Raw genomic sequence first — 16,603 nt, forward strand, 5'->3', positions numbered from 1 at the left:
CCAGTTTCATCTGGTTATTTGTGATTACTGCCTTTTTTGTAGATATTCTACAATTTGTTATTTGTTATTTATATATTTTGTTTGCCCCACACCTTTGAGAACGTGACCCTTTGCAGTACCCTCCTGTTTACAGTTGTTCCACCCTGAGCTTTACGGCTGTTATAAATATCCAGAACAACTTCCATTTAGTCCAAAGCGGGAGGAGGGTATGCTACACTTGAGATGTCTCCTCAGTTGTATTTCCATGTGTTTTGAATCACCTTTAGCAGTTGATGATGTATGGCTCAAAAGATGACTCTCTCCTGTTTTATTAAGAGGGATTTAATCTGAGTTTACTTTTTTTCTATTCCAGGAGCTTTGGACTCTGTGTTACAACTCTCATCTCTATATGTTTTTGTTCTTTAACTAAGTACTCTGTACATTTTTGCAGTGTCTACAACAGCTGCATCCATGCCTGGGTTCTCCTGGCTCCTTGCCCTGTGGCCCTCCTTGCCCCTGCTGCTTGTAGGGCTCGTGGGCAGACAGCTGGGACTCAGGTTGGAACTGCAAGTTGTTCAGAGTCTCACTTGCTCTCGGTGGGGCTCTCCTGGTGACCAGGGTCTGTTCCAGGATGGAGATGTGGTGATTGGTGGACTCTTTAATTTCCGTTCCAGGCCTTCAACTACAGAAAAGGACTTCACTAAGCTGCCGTACTACTTACCCTGCACAGGGTAAAATACTAACCACTGTTGATAACTCTGAAAACTGTTTTGTATGCAAGAATTAACACACAGGTTGATTTTTTTTCTTGTAAATTCATGCTGGTGAATGAAATGATAACCTCCCCTTTTCTTGATATGGAAAACTAGTCTGGCAATGCCATCAAGATTTCAGTACTATTTCTTTTTTTCTTCTCATTTGTGCTTTCAGTTTGGAAAATCTCCCTCTGCAGTACATATACACGATGGTTTTTGCGCTGGAGGAGATCAACCTCAGTACAACCTTGCTTCCAGGTGTGAAGCTTGGGTACCACATTCGTGATAGCTGCGGCATACACCCATGGGCAACACAGGCAGCACTGTCACTGGTTGGAGGAGACAGCAGCAGCTGCACTTCAGCATCTGTTCCTACAAACTCGTCTGCTCTCAAAAAAGGCAAGATGGGACAGAGAAGTGGTATTAAAAAATACACTGTATCTTATTTGTGTGGCGTATGTATAACAGTTTGCACTTTAAGACTGCAATGATGACACAGCTCTTCACTGCTTTACCAGCATGTCAGCCCTGTTTTTGTTTCCTCTCCTTTAGGTTACTTTAATTCACTGTACTCATGTTCTAACCAACAGAGTTTAAGTAAGTTACAGCTCGTCCAAAGCCCAGCAGCGTTACTCCCCACCAAACCAAAAAGAGAGACTTCATCACTCATGTTTCTTCTTTCTCTTTTTGGCATCTAATACATCTTGAATGGTTTATATGAATATATTGTTGACTTTGACAACCAAGTACAGTTTTGATCTCCTCAGTGCTTGGTCATCATCTTTGTCCTTAGCCAAGGCTCTACTTGCCATCCTAAAATCAAGGCTGAGGACAAAGATGATCTTTCTGGCCTTTTCTGTCAGAGCTCCTACTCTCTGTGAAAATCTCTCTGAGGAGATAAGATGTCAAAACTGTTAATCCTCTTTTAAAAACACATTTTATTGATGTACTCTTATAGGAGATGTTTTCTGAGCACGCTCTGATCCAGTTTCTTAAAAGTCCCTCTCAGACATAATCACAAACAGGCTCTGTAATTGTTTGTTAACTTTCAGTTAAGTCTTTAAAACTTTTTTTTTTTTTTAAAATCTTTTGTTGTTTTTATTCTTCTGATGTTTTTACCTTTTGTCTGTTGGTGGTTGTAAGGGTTTCGTTTGGCTATCTTCTATTTTTTTGATTGTTTGTTTAAACTTGTCCCTCATATTTCTCTTTTATTTCTCTTTAATTGTTTTTTTTTATTTTGTATAGCACTTTGTAATCCTGTTTTAAATAGTTCTATGATTTTCTCCATTATTATTACTATTATTACTATTATTATTATAATTATAATTATTATAACTATTATTATTATTATTATAAAATATCCATTTTGCTATCTTTCTTGCTGTGGTAGTGTGGTTAGGTGATAAACCGGTTCCTTTGATTATCGGCGGTTCTTCATCTGTGGCAGCCAAAGTACTCGTCAAAATCCTGGAACCACTCTCTGTACCTTTAGTGAGTAGGATTACTGACACTTACACTTTCCAATATCTGATTTCAAAAATAAGATTTCAACGTTACATTTCATTTAGTTTTTATTTTCTACATTTGATATTGTTGTCTTTACTTGAATGGCCATGATATGTCAACTCTTTGTCTGACCGTCTGGTTCTCTGCTTTCCTCAACACAAATCAAGCAGCTTTCTGTAAACTGCAGCACACACTTATTAAAGAGTTGAGGCTGCGATGGGAATAATAACCTGACATTCCTGGTGGCATTAAGGTTTTGAAGTGTGTTGTTCGGGGTACTAACATATATCATTTTTGTCTTTAAGGTGAGCTACACAGCCAGCTGTCCCTGTTTAAGTGACAGAACAAAGTATCCTAATTTCTTCAGAACTATGCCCAGTGACATTTTCCAAGCCCGGGCCATTGCTCAGCTTGCTATCCGCTTCAACTGGACTTGGATTGGAGCAGTGGTGGCAAACAATGATTACGGCCACATGGCAGTAAAGGTGATATTTAAGACTTTTCGATTTTAAACATTTGTTGCAGTAGGAAATGCATGTCATTTGTTTAGAAATATAGACATGAGTTCAGTGTTTTCTCTCTATTTTTACATCCCAGGTATTTCAGGAGGAGGTCAGAGGTAAAGAGGTGTGTCTGGCCTTCATAGAGACCCTCCAAAGGGAGAGGATCGTGAGTGATTCCAGACGAGCTGCACTCACAATCCAGGCCTCCACTGCCAAAGTTATTCTGGTCTTTTCCTGGTACACAGACGTCAGGAACCTGTTCACACAGCTTGCCAAGATAAATGTGAGAAACTAAACATACATGTTGTGGTAAGAGCATCACATAAATCCTTTTTTAAGTGGTTGATTTTTTCTTTCTGTGTTAAGGTGACTGACAGACAGTTTCTGGCCAGTGAGGCTTGGAGCACGAGCAATAACCTTCTTCAAAATCCTGTCACTTCTAAAGTGGCTCGTGGTGTTCTAGGAGTTGCAATTCGAAGTTCATCTGTCCCTGGATTTGACAACTTTCTAAGGAGTTTGAACCCACTGAAGCGCCCTAATGATAAGTTCTTAAGAGAATTTTGGGAAAAAGAGTTTGGATGTACTCCTAACACCACATCTTACTCCCCATCTGATAAGGAGAGGCTGCTTCCAAAGGTTTCTCTGCCACCCTGCAGTGGTACAGAGTCCCTTCAGAGTGTGCAGAATCACTTCACTGACACCTCTCAGCTAAGGGTGACTTATAATGTCTACCTTGCTGTTTATGCTGCCGCACATGCCCTCCACAGCCTTCTCTCCTGTTCTGAAAACAACAGCTCCTCCTGCTTTATCCAGAAAAACATCAAACCCATAGATGTATGTTTAATACTCTAATAACCTGCACTTATCATTTTGCCAAAAAGCACCTGCAGCGTAAAAGATCAGCTCATCTGTTCAACTAATACCTTTTATTTTTACAATATTTGTTTCATCTTTAGGTCTTGCAGCAGATGAGCAAAGTCAATTTCACCACAACACAGGGTGAACTCTTGTATTTCTCAAGGGGTGACATTCCTGCAAAATACGACCTCCTCAACTGGCAGCAAACCCCTGAAGGCCCATTAAAACTCACCCTGATTGGTCGTGTGGACGGGTTTGAGCTCAGCCTCAATGAGTCAGCTATTCAGTGGAGCACAGGGACAAATCAGGTGCTTGAAAAGTGAAGAAACTTTTAAAACCAGCATGCATATATTCACTAATCAAAAATAAGACCCTCTAAAGAATTTTTTGGTTGTTATTTAGGTCCCTGTTTCAGAGTGCAGTGAGCGCTGCCCTCCAGGTACCAGAAAGGCTGCCAGGAAAGGAGAGCCTCTCTGCTGCTTTGACTGTATTCCATGTAATGATGGAGAGTTTAGTAATAAAACTGGTGAGGAAAATACAACACAACTTCCCATTAGCAGCAACTTTGAATTAAGAGATTGTTAAGATTTTGATCCTTTTTCTTCATTGTCATGTTTTCCAGGCTCTCTTAGTTGTGAGCGATGTCTGTCAAAGTTCTGGTCCAATGCTGAAAGAACGGCCTGTATCCCTCGACAGCTGGATTTCCTTTCTTTTAATGAAACTTTGGGCATAACATTGACTTCAGCAGCTGTCTCTGGTGCTGTGGTTACATCAGCTGTTTTTGTTGTTTTTCTGTACTACCGTCACACACCAATGGTGAGAATCCATAATCATGTAATGAAAAGTGTTCTGTGAAAACAATATCGTTATTTTTCCAAGATGGATTTACTTGTCTTGATACATTTTCTCAACTCTAGGTACGAGCCAACAATTCTGAGCTGAGCTTCCTGCTTCTTGTATCTCTGAAGCTCTGCTTCCTGTGCTCACTGGTGTTCATCGGTCGTCCATCAGTCTGGTCCTGTCGTTTCCAGCAGGCAGCTTTTGGGATCAGCTTTGTACTTTGTGTTTCCTGCCTCCAAGTCAAGACCATGGTTGTTCTGGCAGCTTTCCGCTCAGCTCGGCCTGGAGCCGAAGCTTTGATGAAGTGGTTTGGTCCGGGTAAACAGAGAGGAAGTGTCTGTGTCTTTACCAGCATCCAGGTCTGAGTTTTTAATGCTTCGTAAAATGAAATTGTAAATCAATATAGTATTCAAGATTAGTAATAAACAACTCTTCTTCTTTTCTCCTAAGGTAATCATCTGTATCATTTGGCTCTCACTCAGTCCCCCTGTTCCTAAAGCTGACCTTAAAGTCCCAGGGGTTACAGTCACCCTGAAATGTTCCATGGCCTCTGTGGTGGGCTTCTCTCTGGTTCTTGGCTACATTGGCCTGCTGGCCTGCACCTGCCTCCTCTTGGCTTTTCTAGCTCGTAAACTTCCTGACAACTTCAACGAGGCCAAACTGATCACCTTCAGTATGCTGATCTTCTGTGCTGTCTGGGTGGCTTTTGTTCCTGCTTATGTCAGCTCACCTGGGAAGTATGCGGTTGCTGTAGAGATTTTTGCAATTCTAGCTTCCAGCTATGGCCTACTTCTGTGCATCTTTGCACCTAAGTGTTTCATCATTCTTTTGAGGCCGGAGAAGAATTCTAAAAAACATATGATGTCCAGATAACTACAAGACCGTGAAGACAGTACAGAATGATTAAATGCGGCTTGCTGCTACTATTTTGTTAATGGTCTTTAATGGATGTTAATAGACTATTTATCTGTTGTATAAGAGTTACGTTATTTGCTTTTGGTTTTACTTTTCTGACTAGTTTGTTTTAGGAAACATGACTCTGTTTAACTTTATTTCATCAACTTTCACTTATGGACCAGACCTTGTAGAACTTTGGTAAAACAAAAAATAAATAATAAAAGACATGTTTAAAATGAAATTCTAAGTTTTATTTATTTTTTAATCAATTTTCAAGTGGTGGTGATCAAAGTGCTGATGAATGTTGAGCATGAAACTTGAGAAAACAAAAGCTCTGACAGAATGGATTCATCATGTTATGCTTCACAATTAATTTTAATATCAGTCGTTAATCAATGATCAACCAGTGGATAGTTCCTCATCAGTTCCCTAATGAGGAGTTAAACAAGATCCGTTCATTAGCAGATGGTAGAACTAACTTCCTTATTTATTATATCTTTATTTTTTTCACTATTAGTACCCTGGAGAAGAGTTACTTGAGATCAACACATTAAGTTATAGTGCACTTGAAGTAAATCCCTTGTTTTTTCCCTAATTGTCGATTGGCAGCCATGCCAATCAACCACAAGGTTCATAACCACAGCCTCACCGAAGATGGTTCTGGGTTGAAACCCTGGCAGGGGCCTTTGCATTTTGACATGCTGAAAACAAATCAGAGATAACAAATTAGTAAAGAATTCATAGGGAAATACAGAGTTCCCAAGGATATTTTCTTGAAGTTGATGTATAAAAAGCAGCACGCTGGAGTTTTCAATGGAAAAGTTGATGCCATGCTCTGCTCAGTGCCTGCATATTACACTTTCATTGTGGCAACTGAAATTGCCATGCGCAAGCCGCAACAACAGTAACAACAACGGTAACAACAACAGACTACTATTTTGTGTTTGTGCTGCTGAATCTGCTGACTGTCAAACATCAAAATGTGCATACTATGCAACTTTTGTAATCAGCAAAGATGCTTTCGATAAATGTGCCAGATGATCAGCCTACCATTTACATCATAGCTCACTACAGGCCTGGCAGTCAGACTGCTGCTTTTTCAGTCTCTTGGTGTTTACATGTGAACACAGATTTTTTTACTGCATTGTTTGCATTTTTGGGTAAAACATTTGATGTGTAAATGGCCCAAAGCAGTACATAGTGAGTTCAAAGGAAATAATTCTGGAGTAAGGGATGAACTTTTCAGGAGCTGAACAGTTAAGATGTAACAGGAGAGTTACTGCGTGTTTCAGAGTTACTGCGAGCTAACAGGAAGTCAACTGAGTTACACAGTAGTTGAAAGTTCCTAGAGAGTGATGGGACAGAAAAAAAACTCATTTTATGTTTCACAACCCTAAATTTTACAGCAGTTTTTGTGTCTTTTTTTAAAAGAAAAAAGTATACAAAACTGTAAAATAATTTAAATTAACAACCTGGATTTTTTTAAGGATTATGCCAATTATAACAACACTTTTTTTATTTCTATTTAAAAAAAAAAAAAAAAAAAAAGTATTATCTTTTTTGCTCTCTTAAATTACAGTCATACTGATGCAAAATGAAAATCACAATCTGTAATATGTTGCTCATTATGTCAGGGTTTATGTCCATACCAACAATATTGTGTTTTTAACTGGGCACCCTATTCCCTCCTCACTCATGGTTGCTATAATAGTTATGTTTTAACAATTATCTGTTCTCCAATCCATTTCAGACTTTTTTAAAACCATAAAACTTCCAAGCAGAACACACTGCTCCTCTCCTGGAAACACCATGGCGCTGTCCAGCTGTGCATGCTCCATTTTGCGGACTGGCTGTCTGTGCTATGCTCCACATGGCACAGTCAGTTAGTGATGAAGAAATTAGTTCTTTTTTCATTAGAATCACTTCAGTAAAATGATTCATTCAAAGATTTGTTCCTCAAGGTATCACAGAATCGTTCAGTACTTATCCACAGCTCTGCCTGTGAATCAGAATTTAACAGGCTGAGTCAGGGTAGATATACTTTTCTTGACTGTTTTGTTTACTTGAGTAAAAAAAAGGAGACGTGAAAGCAAGAAAGTACAGACAAATTACATCCTGTCACACAAATAAGATGAATAACACAAGGCTTTCAATGCTGTTATAATGGTAGGGGAACACCTAATAGAACATAAAGTTTGCAACACATAATGTTAAATGAAATATTTACTACTTCGTTGAATTTGGCGACATGACCGGGAGAGGTCAAGGGGCAGACTTAAATGACACATGGCTCCCAACTGACTGTGACTTGTTGGTTAAGTCACCAAATATCACTGACATGAAAGATAAAGGGAGGACAGGCTTGGGCGACTCTTTAAGTATAGAGAGAGTGACAGAAGATGGAAGAGAGGAGAACACAACAGAAGTTGAAAAATGAACAAATCTTTTCAGAAAGTGAGTCAGTTCAGTTCGTTCACCCAGATGATTTGTTCATTTGAACGAAACTTTCACAAAGTCACCTCACTATAGTCCATGTATCCAGTGATTTCTACACAGTGTTTTATGTTTATCAATGAAATGTTGAAGAGCAATGCTGTGATGGTCAATTTTAAATGCGATCGTGTCATTAAGATTACACAGCCAGTCCATGCTCTGATGGGCAGACAGCTTGTTCCCCCCACTCAATTGAAAGTGTTTGATTGTAATAAATTAGGAAAAATCTGTCATACAATGGTATTTTCTACAGAACTCTGAATGAAAATTCACGTTTAAGTAATGTATTTGCACTTCATTTGATAAAGATATTTGATTTTAATTTAAAGGTTTTTGTTTGGCTGCTGCATTTTTTCCCCAACAGTATATTTAAGTAGATAACAGAGAAAACAAATGTTGTACTTTCAAGTTTAAACATGATTGGCTGTGGAGATAAAAATCCCAAATATCAAATCCTGATTCTGATAGATTCTTGATACATTTTCTGTGTGCAAATTTGTACAAGTTCATGCTTTTCTCACAAATAGGTACCCAAAAGTAAGTGAGAGATGTTGCCGTTTTGGCAGACCTTTGTAAAACCAACTACTATAAAAAATCAAAGCCCTTAAAAAGAGAAATATGTTTAGTTGTATTTGGTTGTACCTTCGCACTCTATCTCTGTCTACCTCCTATATACACAAATTAAACTGATTTCAGTCACTCCTCTTCAAGGGAGTGTTTTGTTTTTGTGTGCCTGTGCCGTCATTGACCTGCATTCTATAAAAACTCACATTTACAGTTCAGCTGTGGAGAGAAGGAGGAGGAGGAAGAGGTTATGTTGCAGGTTAGACATCCTGTTATGTGCAATGAATTTGGGTTATCTGGTTATCTGAGCCATCTGCTGTGCTGGGAGGGATTATATCTCATTTGACTTGCTGTACATTTTGAATATACTGACCTGAGGAAAACTGAGTTTTCTGTTCATGTTTCAAGTGTCCACAGTAGCTGCACTCATGTCCTGGTTGAACTTGCTCCGCACTGTGTGGCCCTTTGCAGCTTCATACCTGCTGCTTGTGGGGCTCCTGGGGAGACAGCTGGGGCTCAGGGTGGGGTTCCAGGTCATTCATGCACTGACTTGTTCTCGATGGGGTATGTCCGGTAACCAAAGTCTGTTTCAGAATGGTGATGTAGTTATTGGTGGTCTTTTAATGTTTCATCATCAACCTCCTGCTTTGGACGATGACTTCAAGCTGAAGCCACACTACAAAGCATGCACTGGGTAAAACTCTGAACTGTACTTGTTGCTAAAATTTTGAATTTTGATCATAAAACATGTGTCTGATTTTCACCTTTCATTATCTTTCTGTTTTCCTTTTCTCTCTAACCTGTGATCCAGTTTGGTGCCATATCCTTTGCAGTATGCTATAGTGTTTGCAGTGGAGGAAATCAATAATAGTACAACACTGTTACCAGGCGTGAAGCTAGGGTACCGTATTGTTGACAGCTGTGGCAGACCACCGTGGGCTCTCCAAGCAGCTCTGTCACTGGTTGGAGGAGAGAGCAGCAGCTGCACTTTGTATGACACTCCAGATTACCCTGCTAAGTCCAAAGAAGAATACAGAGAGCAGAGAGGTAGCTTTTCAGAAATTAGAAAATCAGAAAGCAGAAATACTGAGTTAATCCTTGAGGGTAAATTGCTTAAATTAATTTTTTTTTTGTACATTTTTTATACTCAGCCCTTAATAACTAAAAGGAAAAAGAAAACTCTGGCTTAGAGAAACAACATTTTTAGATTTTCCAAATATAAAATAATACTTTGGAATTCAACAGCTAAATCTTCTTTATGTTTACCATCAGTTGATCCTCCTGTTCCCTTGATTATTGGGGGTGTCTCATCTCCAACAGCCAAGACTCTCTCCAGAACCCTGAGGCCAATCTCTACACCTTTAGTGAGTCATACTTTCAGTTGAGAATATACACCTTTCTTAAACCTTTTTTTTTTTTTTTTACTGTCTGGTTGCTTGTGCCAAGTTTGTTTAAATGTCCCTTTGACAAGTAAACATAAAGAAGAAAAATGAAGATACAAATAGCTGTCTTGTATGTTTTTAGATAAGCTACATGGCAAGCTGCCCTTGTCTGAGTGACAGACTTCAGTTCCCTAATTTCTTCAGAACCATCCCAAGTGACATTTACCAAGCCAGGGCAATTGCTCAGCTTACTATCCGCTTCAAATGGACTTGGATTGGGGCAGTGGTAACAAATAATGATTATGGCCACATGGCAGTAAAGGTAAAACTTTTAGTTTTTCAAAATGTACAAAAAATGCACTTGAGACAATTTTTATTCATGTACCTTTTATCTCTGTATTTCAGGTTTTTCAAGAAGAGGTCAAGGGCAAAGAGGTGTGTCTGGCATTCATAGAGACCCTCCAAAGGGAGAAGATTGTAAGTGATGCCAGACGAGCTGCACTCACAATTCAGGCCTCCACTGCCAGAGTTATCCTGATCTTTTCCTCATACCCAAACGTGAGGGACCTATTCATGCAACTAGCCAAAATGAATGTAAGCCAGTGAAAAGATTCTGTGTACTGTGACAAAGATGCTTTTGTATTAACTTACTCTTTATCAGGATTTTTCCCTTCCTCCCCAGGTGACTGGCAGACAGTTTCTGGCCAGTGAAGCTTGGAGCACCAGCAATGTTCTTTTACAAGATCCAGTAACAAAAAAAGTAGCAAGTGGTGTCCTTGGTGTGGCAATACATAGTTCTTCTATACGCGGATTCCAAAATTATCTCAGGAGTTTGAACCCAATTCAACAGCCTAATGATGACTTCCTCCAAGAGTACTGGAAACAGGAGTTTGGATGTATTCCCAATGCCACTTCAGCATCATCTCTGCCACCCTGCAGTGGTACAGAGTCGCTAGAGGACATACAGCATCCTTTCACTGACACCTCTCAGCTAAGAATGTCGTATAATGTCTACCTTGCTGTTTATGCTGCTGCACATGCCCTCCACAGCCTTCTCTCCTGCCCTGATACGGAGACCTTACAAAGAAGCAGGAGCTCTTCTTGCTCTTCTTTTAAACCCATTAAACCCATGGAGGTAAGCCAGATCATCAGCCTCTAACTGGAGGGAAATCTACTCCTCTTTTATAAAAAATGCCTAAAATTCTGTGTGAGATATTTAGTTAATTTTATCATTTTCCAGCTTTTGCAGCACTTGAGCAATGTTAATTTCACCACACCACAAGGGCAAAGATTTTATTTCCAAGGAGCTGATATTCCAGCCAAGTATGATCTCATCAACTGGCAGAAAACCTCCCATGGGTTACAAAAGCTTGTCTTGATTGGTCGTGTTGATGGGTTTGATATCCTCCTAAATGAGTCGGTCATTCAGTGGAGCACAGGATCAAATCAGGTATTAATTGAATACATAAATAATCCTTTCAGGAATTAATAAGAAAAAAATCTTTATTTCGTCACGTGAACATTTGTTGTCTGTTGTTCAGGTCCCTGTTTCAGTGTGCAGTGAGAGCTGCCCTCCAGGTACCAGAAAGGCCAACAGGAAAGGGGAGGCTCTCTGCTGCTTTGACTGTTTCCCATGTACCAAAGGAGAAATAAACAACAGAACTGGCAAGGCAGTTACAGTACATAAAACATATACTCATGTCAAACTGTCCAAATTGCAGTGATCTTACCTCAGTCTTCTTGCAGGCTCTCTTTATTGTGAGCGATGTCCATCTGAGTTTTGGTCCAATGCTGAAAGAACGGCCTGTATCCCTCGACAGCTGGATTTTCTTTCCTTTAATGAAACTTTGGGCACAACTCTGACTTCAGCTGCTATCTCTGGTGTTGTGGTCACAGCAGTTGTATTTGTAGTGTTTCTTCATTATCGTCATACACCAATGGTATGAACACAGCACACAATGTAATGAAAAGTACTCTGAACTTTTTGAAATTCATTTGGTTTTATAGTTATTTCTTTTTAAGAAAGGGTCAACTGTTATCCTTGTCTTTTTGTTAACTAATTTTCTCAACTCCAGGTACGAGCCAACAATTCTGAGCTGAGCTTCCTGCTTCTTGTGTCTCTGAAGCTCTGCTTCCTGTGCTCACTGGTGTTCATTGGTCGTCCATCAGTCTGGTCCTGTCGCTTCCAGCAGGCAGCTTTTGGGATCAGCTTTGTACTTTGTGTTTCCTGCCTCCAAGTCAAGACCATAGTTGTTCTGGCAGCTTTCCGCTCAGCTCAGCCCGGTGCTAAAGCTTTGATAAGGTGGTTTGGTCCAGGTCAACAGAGAGGGAGTGTTTGCCTTCTGACTTGTGTGCAGGTAGTTCAAGTTTTCTTCTTAATAATTAGCTAAGTTCACAGCATTCTACATGCATGATTATTATTTTTTCTTTACTTTCAGATTATCATCTGCTCTGCTTGGCTGTCCCTTAGTCCCCCAGTTCCTCGTCGTGATCTGGGTTTTCAGGGGTCAAAGGTCACCTTAGAGTGTGCCATGGCCTCTGTGGTGGGCTTCTCTCTGGTTCTTGGCTACATTGGCCTGCTGGCCTGCACCTGCCTCCTCTTGGCTTTTCTAGCTCGTAAACTTCCTGACAACTTCAACGAGGCCAAACTGATCACCTTCAGCATGCTGATCTTCTGTGCTGTCTGGGTGGCTTTTGTTCCTGCTTATGTCAGCTCACCTGGGAAGTATGCGGTTGCTGTAGAGATTTTTGCAATTCTTGCTTCCAGCTATGGCTTACTTTTGTGCATCTTTGCACCCAAGTGTTTCATCATTCTTTTGAGGCCGGAGAAAAACACCAAGAAACACTTGATGTCCAGATAGAGACACACTAACAGCCAGCATACTTAAGCTTATCAAATCCTAAATATACTACTTTTAATGCTTCTTGGCTGAATTGCATCATAAGTTATAGTTATAGTAATGTTTATTCAGTGCAGTTGTATTGAATTAGAAGATGCATGAAAGACAGAGAAAGTTTTTATGTAATGTCAAATTTCCTTCTTGTTGAAAAACGTCTACTTTGCATATCCCATTGGTACTGTATGTGAGTCATATTGGATAATTATACCTAGAAAGTCTTTGAATCATTTCTACAGTGTGAATATTTCATTGTATTTAACCTTTTCTCATATAATGTACTCTTAAATTTGTAGAATAATGCTAATTTGTATTTTTAGTGAAATAAGACTTAATTAATTCTTGAAAATGATTTGATGGTAATTTGTTTAGCATTTGTGAGTGCACTTAATCAATAATTCAAATGCTGAATAGATGACATAAGTCACTTAAGTGACTTAGTTTGTGTTGAATTAGGCACCCCTTGTGGCCAAAGTTCCAAGCACCTCTCTTGCACCTCTTGCCTGTTAACATTGTGTTTTCTAACAAACAAACAAACAAACAAACAAACAAACAAACAAACAAACAAACAAACAAAAAGCTACTCACTATTTCAACCCGGAACTTCTATGGAAAATATAACAAAAGTTGTTAAGCTAGCACCTTCTCTATCTTTTGCTTCTGTGGGTCATGTATACACAGAAGTTGTTTTGGGTCTGCCTCATACTGGATTAAAAAAAAAATCCCACAGGATTCAAATTACGCAACATGTACGTTCACATAACAACACACTAAAAAGTTGTGTATTGTTATGAATAAATTTATAAATAAAAAGAGAGAAGCAGCTCTTCCTTTATAACAACAAAGGTTTGGGGAGGTTTCATCCATAAAAAATATTATCAAAAACTTTCAAGAATCTGCAGAACTGTCTATACACACAGGATTAGGATAAAAACCAGTACTGTTTGGTTGCAAGCTTTGGGCCATTGGGCTTCCTTTTATTTAATATACATATGACACTGGAGTGGATATTACCACACGAGTATAATGAATTAATGCAATATTGTTTTAACAATTACCAATTAACAACTAAAACAATTCAAGGAGGAAAAATTATACAAAATGCAATACAATGTTTATTAAATGCATGGCAAAAAAAAAAGACAAAGATTGTTGAATTAGGTCTAAGAAAGACATCAAGCAATACAGACAATGAAAGTGACAAAGTTAACAATAGGTTCCTTTTAAATTGGAAAATCAAAGACCTACTGCTTTTGAGAGCTAGGGGTCCCTCGACCCATAATTGCTTTCCTTGTGTTCCTCTCTGGTCTCAGCAGGATTATGTAACATTTTGGGCCAAACAGTGCCACCAGGAGACCAAAACTGGAGGCCAGGATGGCAAATATTTCCACTGCATCTGCATACTTGCCTGGAGAGTTGACATAAGCAGGGACAAAGGCCACCCACACAGCGCAGAAGATCAGCATGCTAAAAGTGATAAATTTGGCCTCATTGAAGTTGTCAGGAAGGTTTTTCGCCAGAAATGCTAACAGGAAGCTGAGGAGAGCCAGAAATCCAATGTAACCAAGTAAGATGGCAAAACCAATAGTGGATCCAACATCACACTCATAGACTATCTTGTCATTGTAGTATTGGGTATTTTTGTGAGGAGCTGGTGAGGAGGAGACAATCCAGACTGTGCAGATTACTGCCTGGATAGAAGTTAGAACCAGAACTGTTCCTCTCTGCTGCATGGCACCAAACCACTTCAGAGTGGCTCCACCTCCTGGCTTGGAGGCCTTGAACACAGCCAAAACAACCATGGTTTTCACCAGAATACATGAGACACAAAGAACAAAGCTGATACCAAATGCTGCATGTCTCAACTGGCATGTCCACAGTCTTGGGCTACCAATAAACAGCAGTGAGCACAGGAAACAAAGTTTCAGCGCCACCAAGATCAGGAAGCTCAGCTCAGAGTTGTTGGCTCGTACCATGGGTGTGCTGCGGTGATAGGTGAAGATTCCCATGACAAAAGCACAGAGAAAGGTACCAAGTAATGATCCAGCTGTCAAGCAGATACCCAAAGGCTCATGGTAAGAGAGGAACTCAGTTTTCTTAGGGATACAGTGGTCACGCTTTGAGCTGGACCAGAAGTCCTCTGGACAGTCTGTACACTCCATAGAATCTGACAAAAAGGAGAGGTTAGTTAGGTTCAGAGAATTTTCTTCTACAAGTCAAATAATTATATTTCACACCTTAACCCACCAGTTTTATTGCTAATCTTTCCATGAGAACAGGGAATGCAGTCAAAACAACACAGAGGTTCTCCTTTCTTTCTGGCCATGCGAGTACCAGGAGGACAGCTCTCACTGCACACTGACTTTGGTGGCTGTTGGGGAAATAAAACATAAATTTCAGTCAAATGCATCAAACATCCCAAACAGTGGATTTTGTCTGGGAAAGCAGAACATACCTTTTTTGATGCAAAGTTCCAGAAGATTTTGTCTTCATCAATTTTCAGTACTTTGTCTTTGGAGTGTGATCTCTTCACCTCACCCACAGTTTGAACTTTAGTTTTTCCATCAGGGAGCCACAGCCAGTTGATGACATCATAGATTGGTAATGCATCCCCATTCTCATCAAACCAAACTTGATCACCAAAAGGCGTGGTGAAGTTGACATTTTGCAAATAATGAACAAACTATGAATAGAAAAAAGAAAATTTTAGTGTTGCAAGCAACAAGGAACAGGTCCTTGCACTGTTTGTTCACATTGGGTCATATCGCAGAGGCTGTAAAAACTCCTCGTTGTGGTCCAAGTGCCACTGCGCATTAACAGGTGGGCTTTCGGCATAAACCATTATGTAGATCTGTACAGGTTGACACAGTCACTATGTAATTCTAAGCATAGTGGAATATTGCCTTTTATGAGAAGTAGTAGTAGAACTACAAAGCAGTTACCTGGAAAATTGTTCATAATTGAGGATCAATCAAACGTTTAAGATTGACAGATAATTACAAACTGTACATGGGACTTGATACCAGTCAGGTGGAACTTAAACACTGACCAAAGTGTATAAATCTGTTAGTTTAGGCTGAGTCTGTTTCAAAACATGTAAGAATTGGATGAGATTGGACTACGTGTGTAAAAGCTAGTTCTACCTCTGGCCATAGTGGCACTATCAGGAGAGGTTTAAAATCTGTTTACACAGATATGTAAAGGATTGGACCTTGTTCATGTACAGGAAATTTGAAGCAGATCAAACATTATATGAAGGAGTTACAAACACTTCCTGTTTCATGGCCAGGTATAGAGTTTGTCGCACCACTATGTACTCATCATTTGACAAAGTCCTAATAAGAAGGCATCTTTACTGATGGAAGGTTTTCCTGACACCCCTTGAGCAGAATATGTTAAGGAGAAGAAGAGTACATCAATGTGAGACAAATTACATTTTCTGTGGTGGATGGCAGCATGACTTAAGACAAATAACTGCATGCAGCTGTGTTTAGGCTAGGCTTGTTATCAAATACATACATTTTGAAGTGAATCAACATCACACAGGGCAACTAATAAAAGTGAAAGTTAGTGGCAAAGTATTTTAATAGCCATACAAAACATAAAACTTTGACCCCCTACCAAAGCCACACCTTTTGACTACACAGAGTCCTTTGATAACTTTTAATTTTTGTCATCAATTTTAAAATTAATTAAATTTGATAAGGCAGATCAACAATGACAAGTTTTTCAAATACGACCCCTGTTCATCATTACAATGAGGTCTCGTACTGTGCAGAGGGCTTGGGCCTTCCTTTCCTGATACTGAGGATTCATCAAAAAGAAAAAAAAAAGTTTTTTTCACCTTAATTTAGGGACCTACAGTTTTTTCTATTTAGCCATTTTACACTCTTACTGTCTGTTAATACACATGACTTGTACCAGTTATA

At 39.4% G+C, this 16,603-nt stretch overlaps 3 protein-coding genes across 3 annotated transcripts in view; 2 read left to right on the forward strand and 1 right to left on the reverse strand.

The window, feature by feature from the left end:
- Positions 1 to 450: 450 nt before the first annotated feature.
- On the forward strand, positions 451 to 5,314 carry LOC141797864 (extracellular calcium-sensing receptor-like). The gene is made up of 11 exons (XM_074679551.1): positions 451 to 710; positions 910 to 1,154; positions 2,134 to 2,225; positions 2,546 to 2,725; positions 2,838 to 3,026; positions 3,110 to 3,577; positions 3,700 to 3,909; positions 4,004 to 4,127; positions 4,224 to 4,417; positions 4,519 to 4,800; positions 4,892 to 5,314. Exons 1-11 carry the CDS (start codon positions 451 to 453, stop codon positions 5,312 to 5,314), a joined length of 2,667 nt encoding a protein of 888 aa, XP_074535652.1.
- A 3,509-nt stretch (positions 5,315 to 8,823) lies between these two features.
- LOC141798051 (extracellular calcium-sensing receptor-like) lies at positions 8,824 to 12,638 on the forward strand. The gene is made up of 11 exons (XM_074679821.1): positions 8,824 to 9,089; positions 9,207 to 9,442; positions 9,668 to 9,759; positions 9,920 to 10,099; positions 10,183 to 10,371; positions 10,460 to 10,912; positions 11,018 to 11,227; positions 11,319 to 11,442; positions 11,524 to 11,717; positions 11,853 to 12,134; positions 12,216 to 12,638. The coding sequence occupies exons 1-11, from the start codon at positions 8,824 to 8,826 to the stop codon at positions 12,636 to 12,638; spliced, it is 2,649 nt and encodes an 882-aa protein (XP_074535922.1).
- A 1,280-nt stretch (positions 12,639 to 13,918) lies between these two features.
- LOC141797865 (uncharacterized) overlaps positions 13,919 to 16,603 on the reverse strand; it is a 28,259-nt gene continuing 25,574 nt past the window's right edge. Inside the window, exons 23-25 of the mRNA XM_074679552.1 lie at positions 15,130 to 15,357; positions 14,922 to 15,045; positions 13,919 to 14,841 (exon numbers count right to left, since the gene is read on the reverse strand). Of these exons, the coding sequence (XP_074535653.1) occupies positions 13,919 to 14,841; positions 14,922 to 15,045; positions 15,130 to 15,357 (1,275 nt within the window). The remainder of the gene's footprint in view (positions 14,842 to 14,921; positions 15,046 to 15,129; positions 15,358 to 16,603) is intronic.

Source organism: Halichoeres trimaculatus, unplaced genomic scaffold, assembly GCF_033239565.1.
Source record: "Halichoeres trimaculatus isolate MK-OKI-2021-1 unplaced genomic scaffold, fHalTri1.1 fHalTri1_scaffold_9, whole genome shotgun sequence".
NCBI lineage: Eukaryota > Metazoa > Chordata > Actinopteri > Labriformes > Labridae > Halichoeres > Halichoeres trimaculatus.

Excerpts from the sequence above, each read along its gene's own strand:
- LOC141797864 (XM_074679551.1), top strand. The coding sequence starts at position 451 with ATGCCTGGGTTCTCCTGGCTCCTTGCCCTGTGGCCCTCCTTGCCCCTG. Across the intron at positions 3,910-4,003 it reads GGAGCACAGGGACAAATCAG|GTCCCTGTTTCAGAGTGCAG; the intron begins GTGCTTGAAAAG and ends GTTGTTATTTAG. Across the intron at positions 4,801-4,891 it reads GTGTCTTTACCAGCATCCAG|GTAATCATCTGTATCATTTG; the intron begins GTCTGAGTTTTT and ends TTTTCTCCTAAG.
- LOC141798051 (XM_074679821.1), top strand. The coding sequence starts at position 8,824 with ATGTCCTGGTTGAACTTGCTCCGCACTGTGTGGCCCTTTGCAGCTTCA. Across the intron at positions 9,443-9,667 it reads AGAATACAGAGAGCAGAGAG|TTGATCCTCCTGTTCCCTTG; the intron begins GTAGCTTTTCAG and ends GTTTACCATCAG. Across the intron at positions 10,100-10,182 it reads ATGGCCACATGGCAGTAAAG|GTTTTTCAAGAAGAGGTCAA; the intron begins GTAAAACTTTTA and ends TCTGTATTTCAG.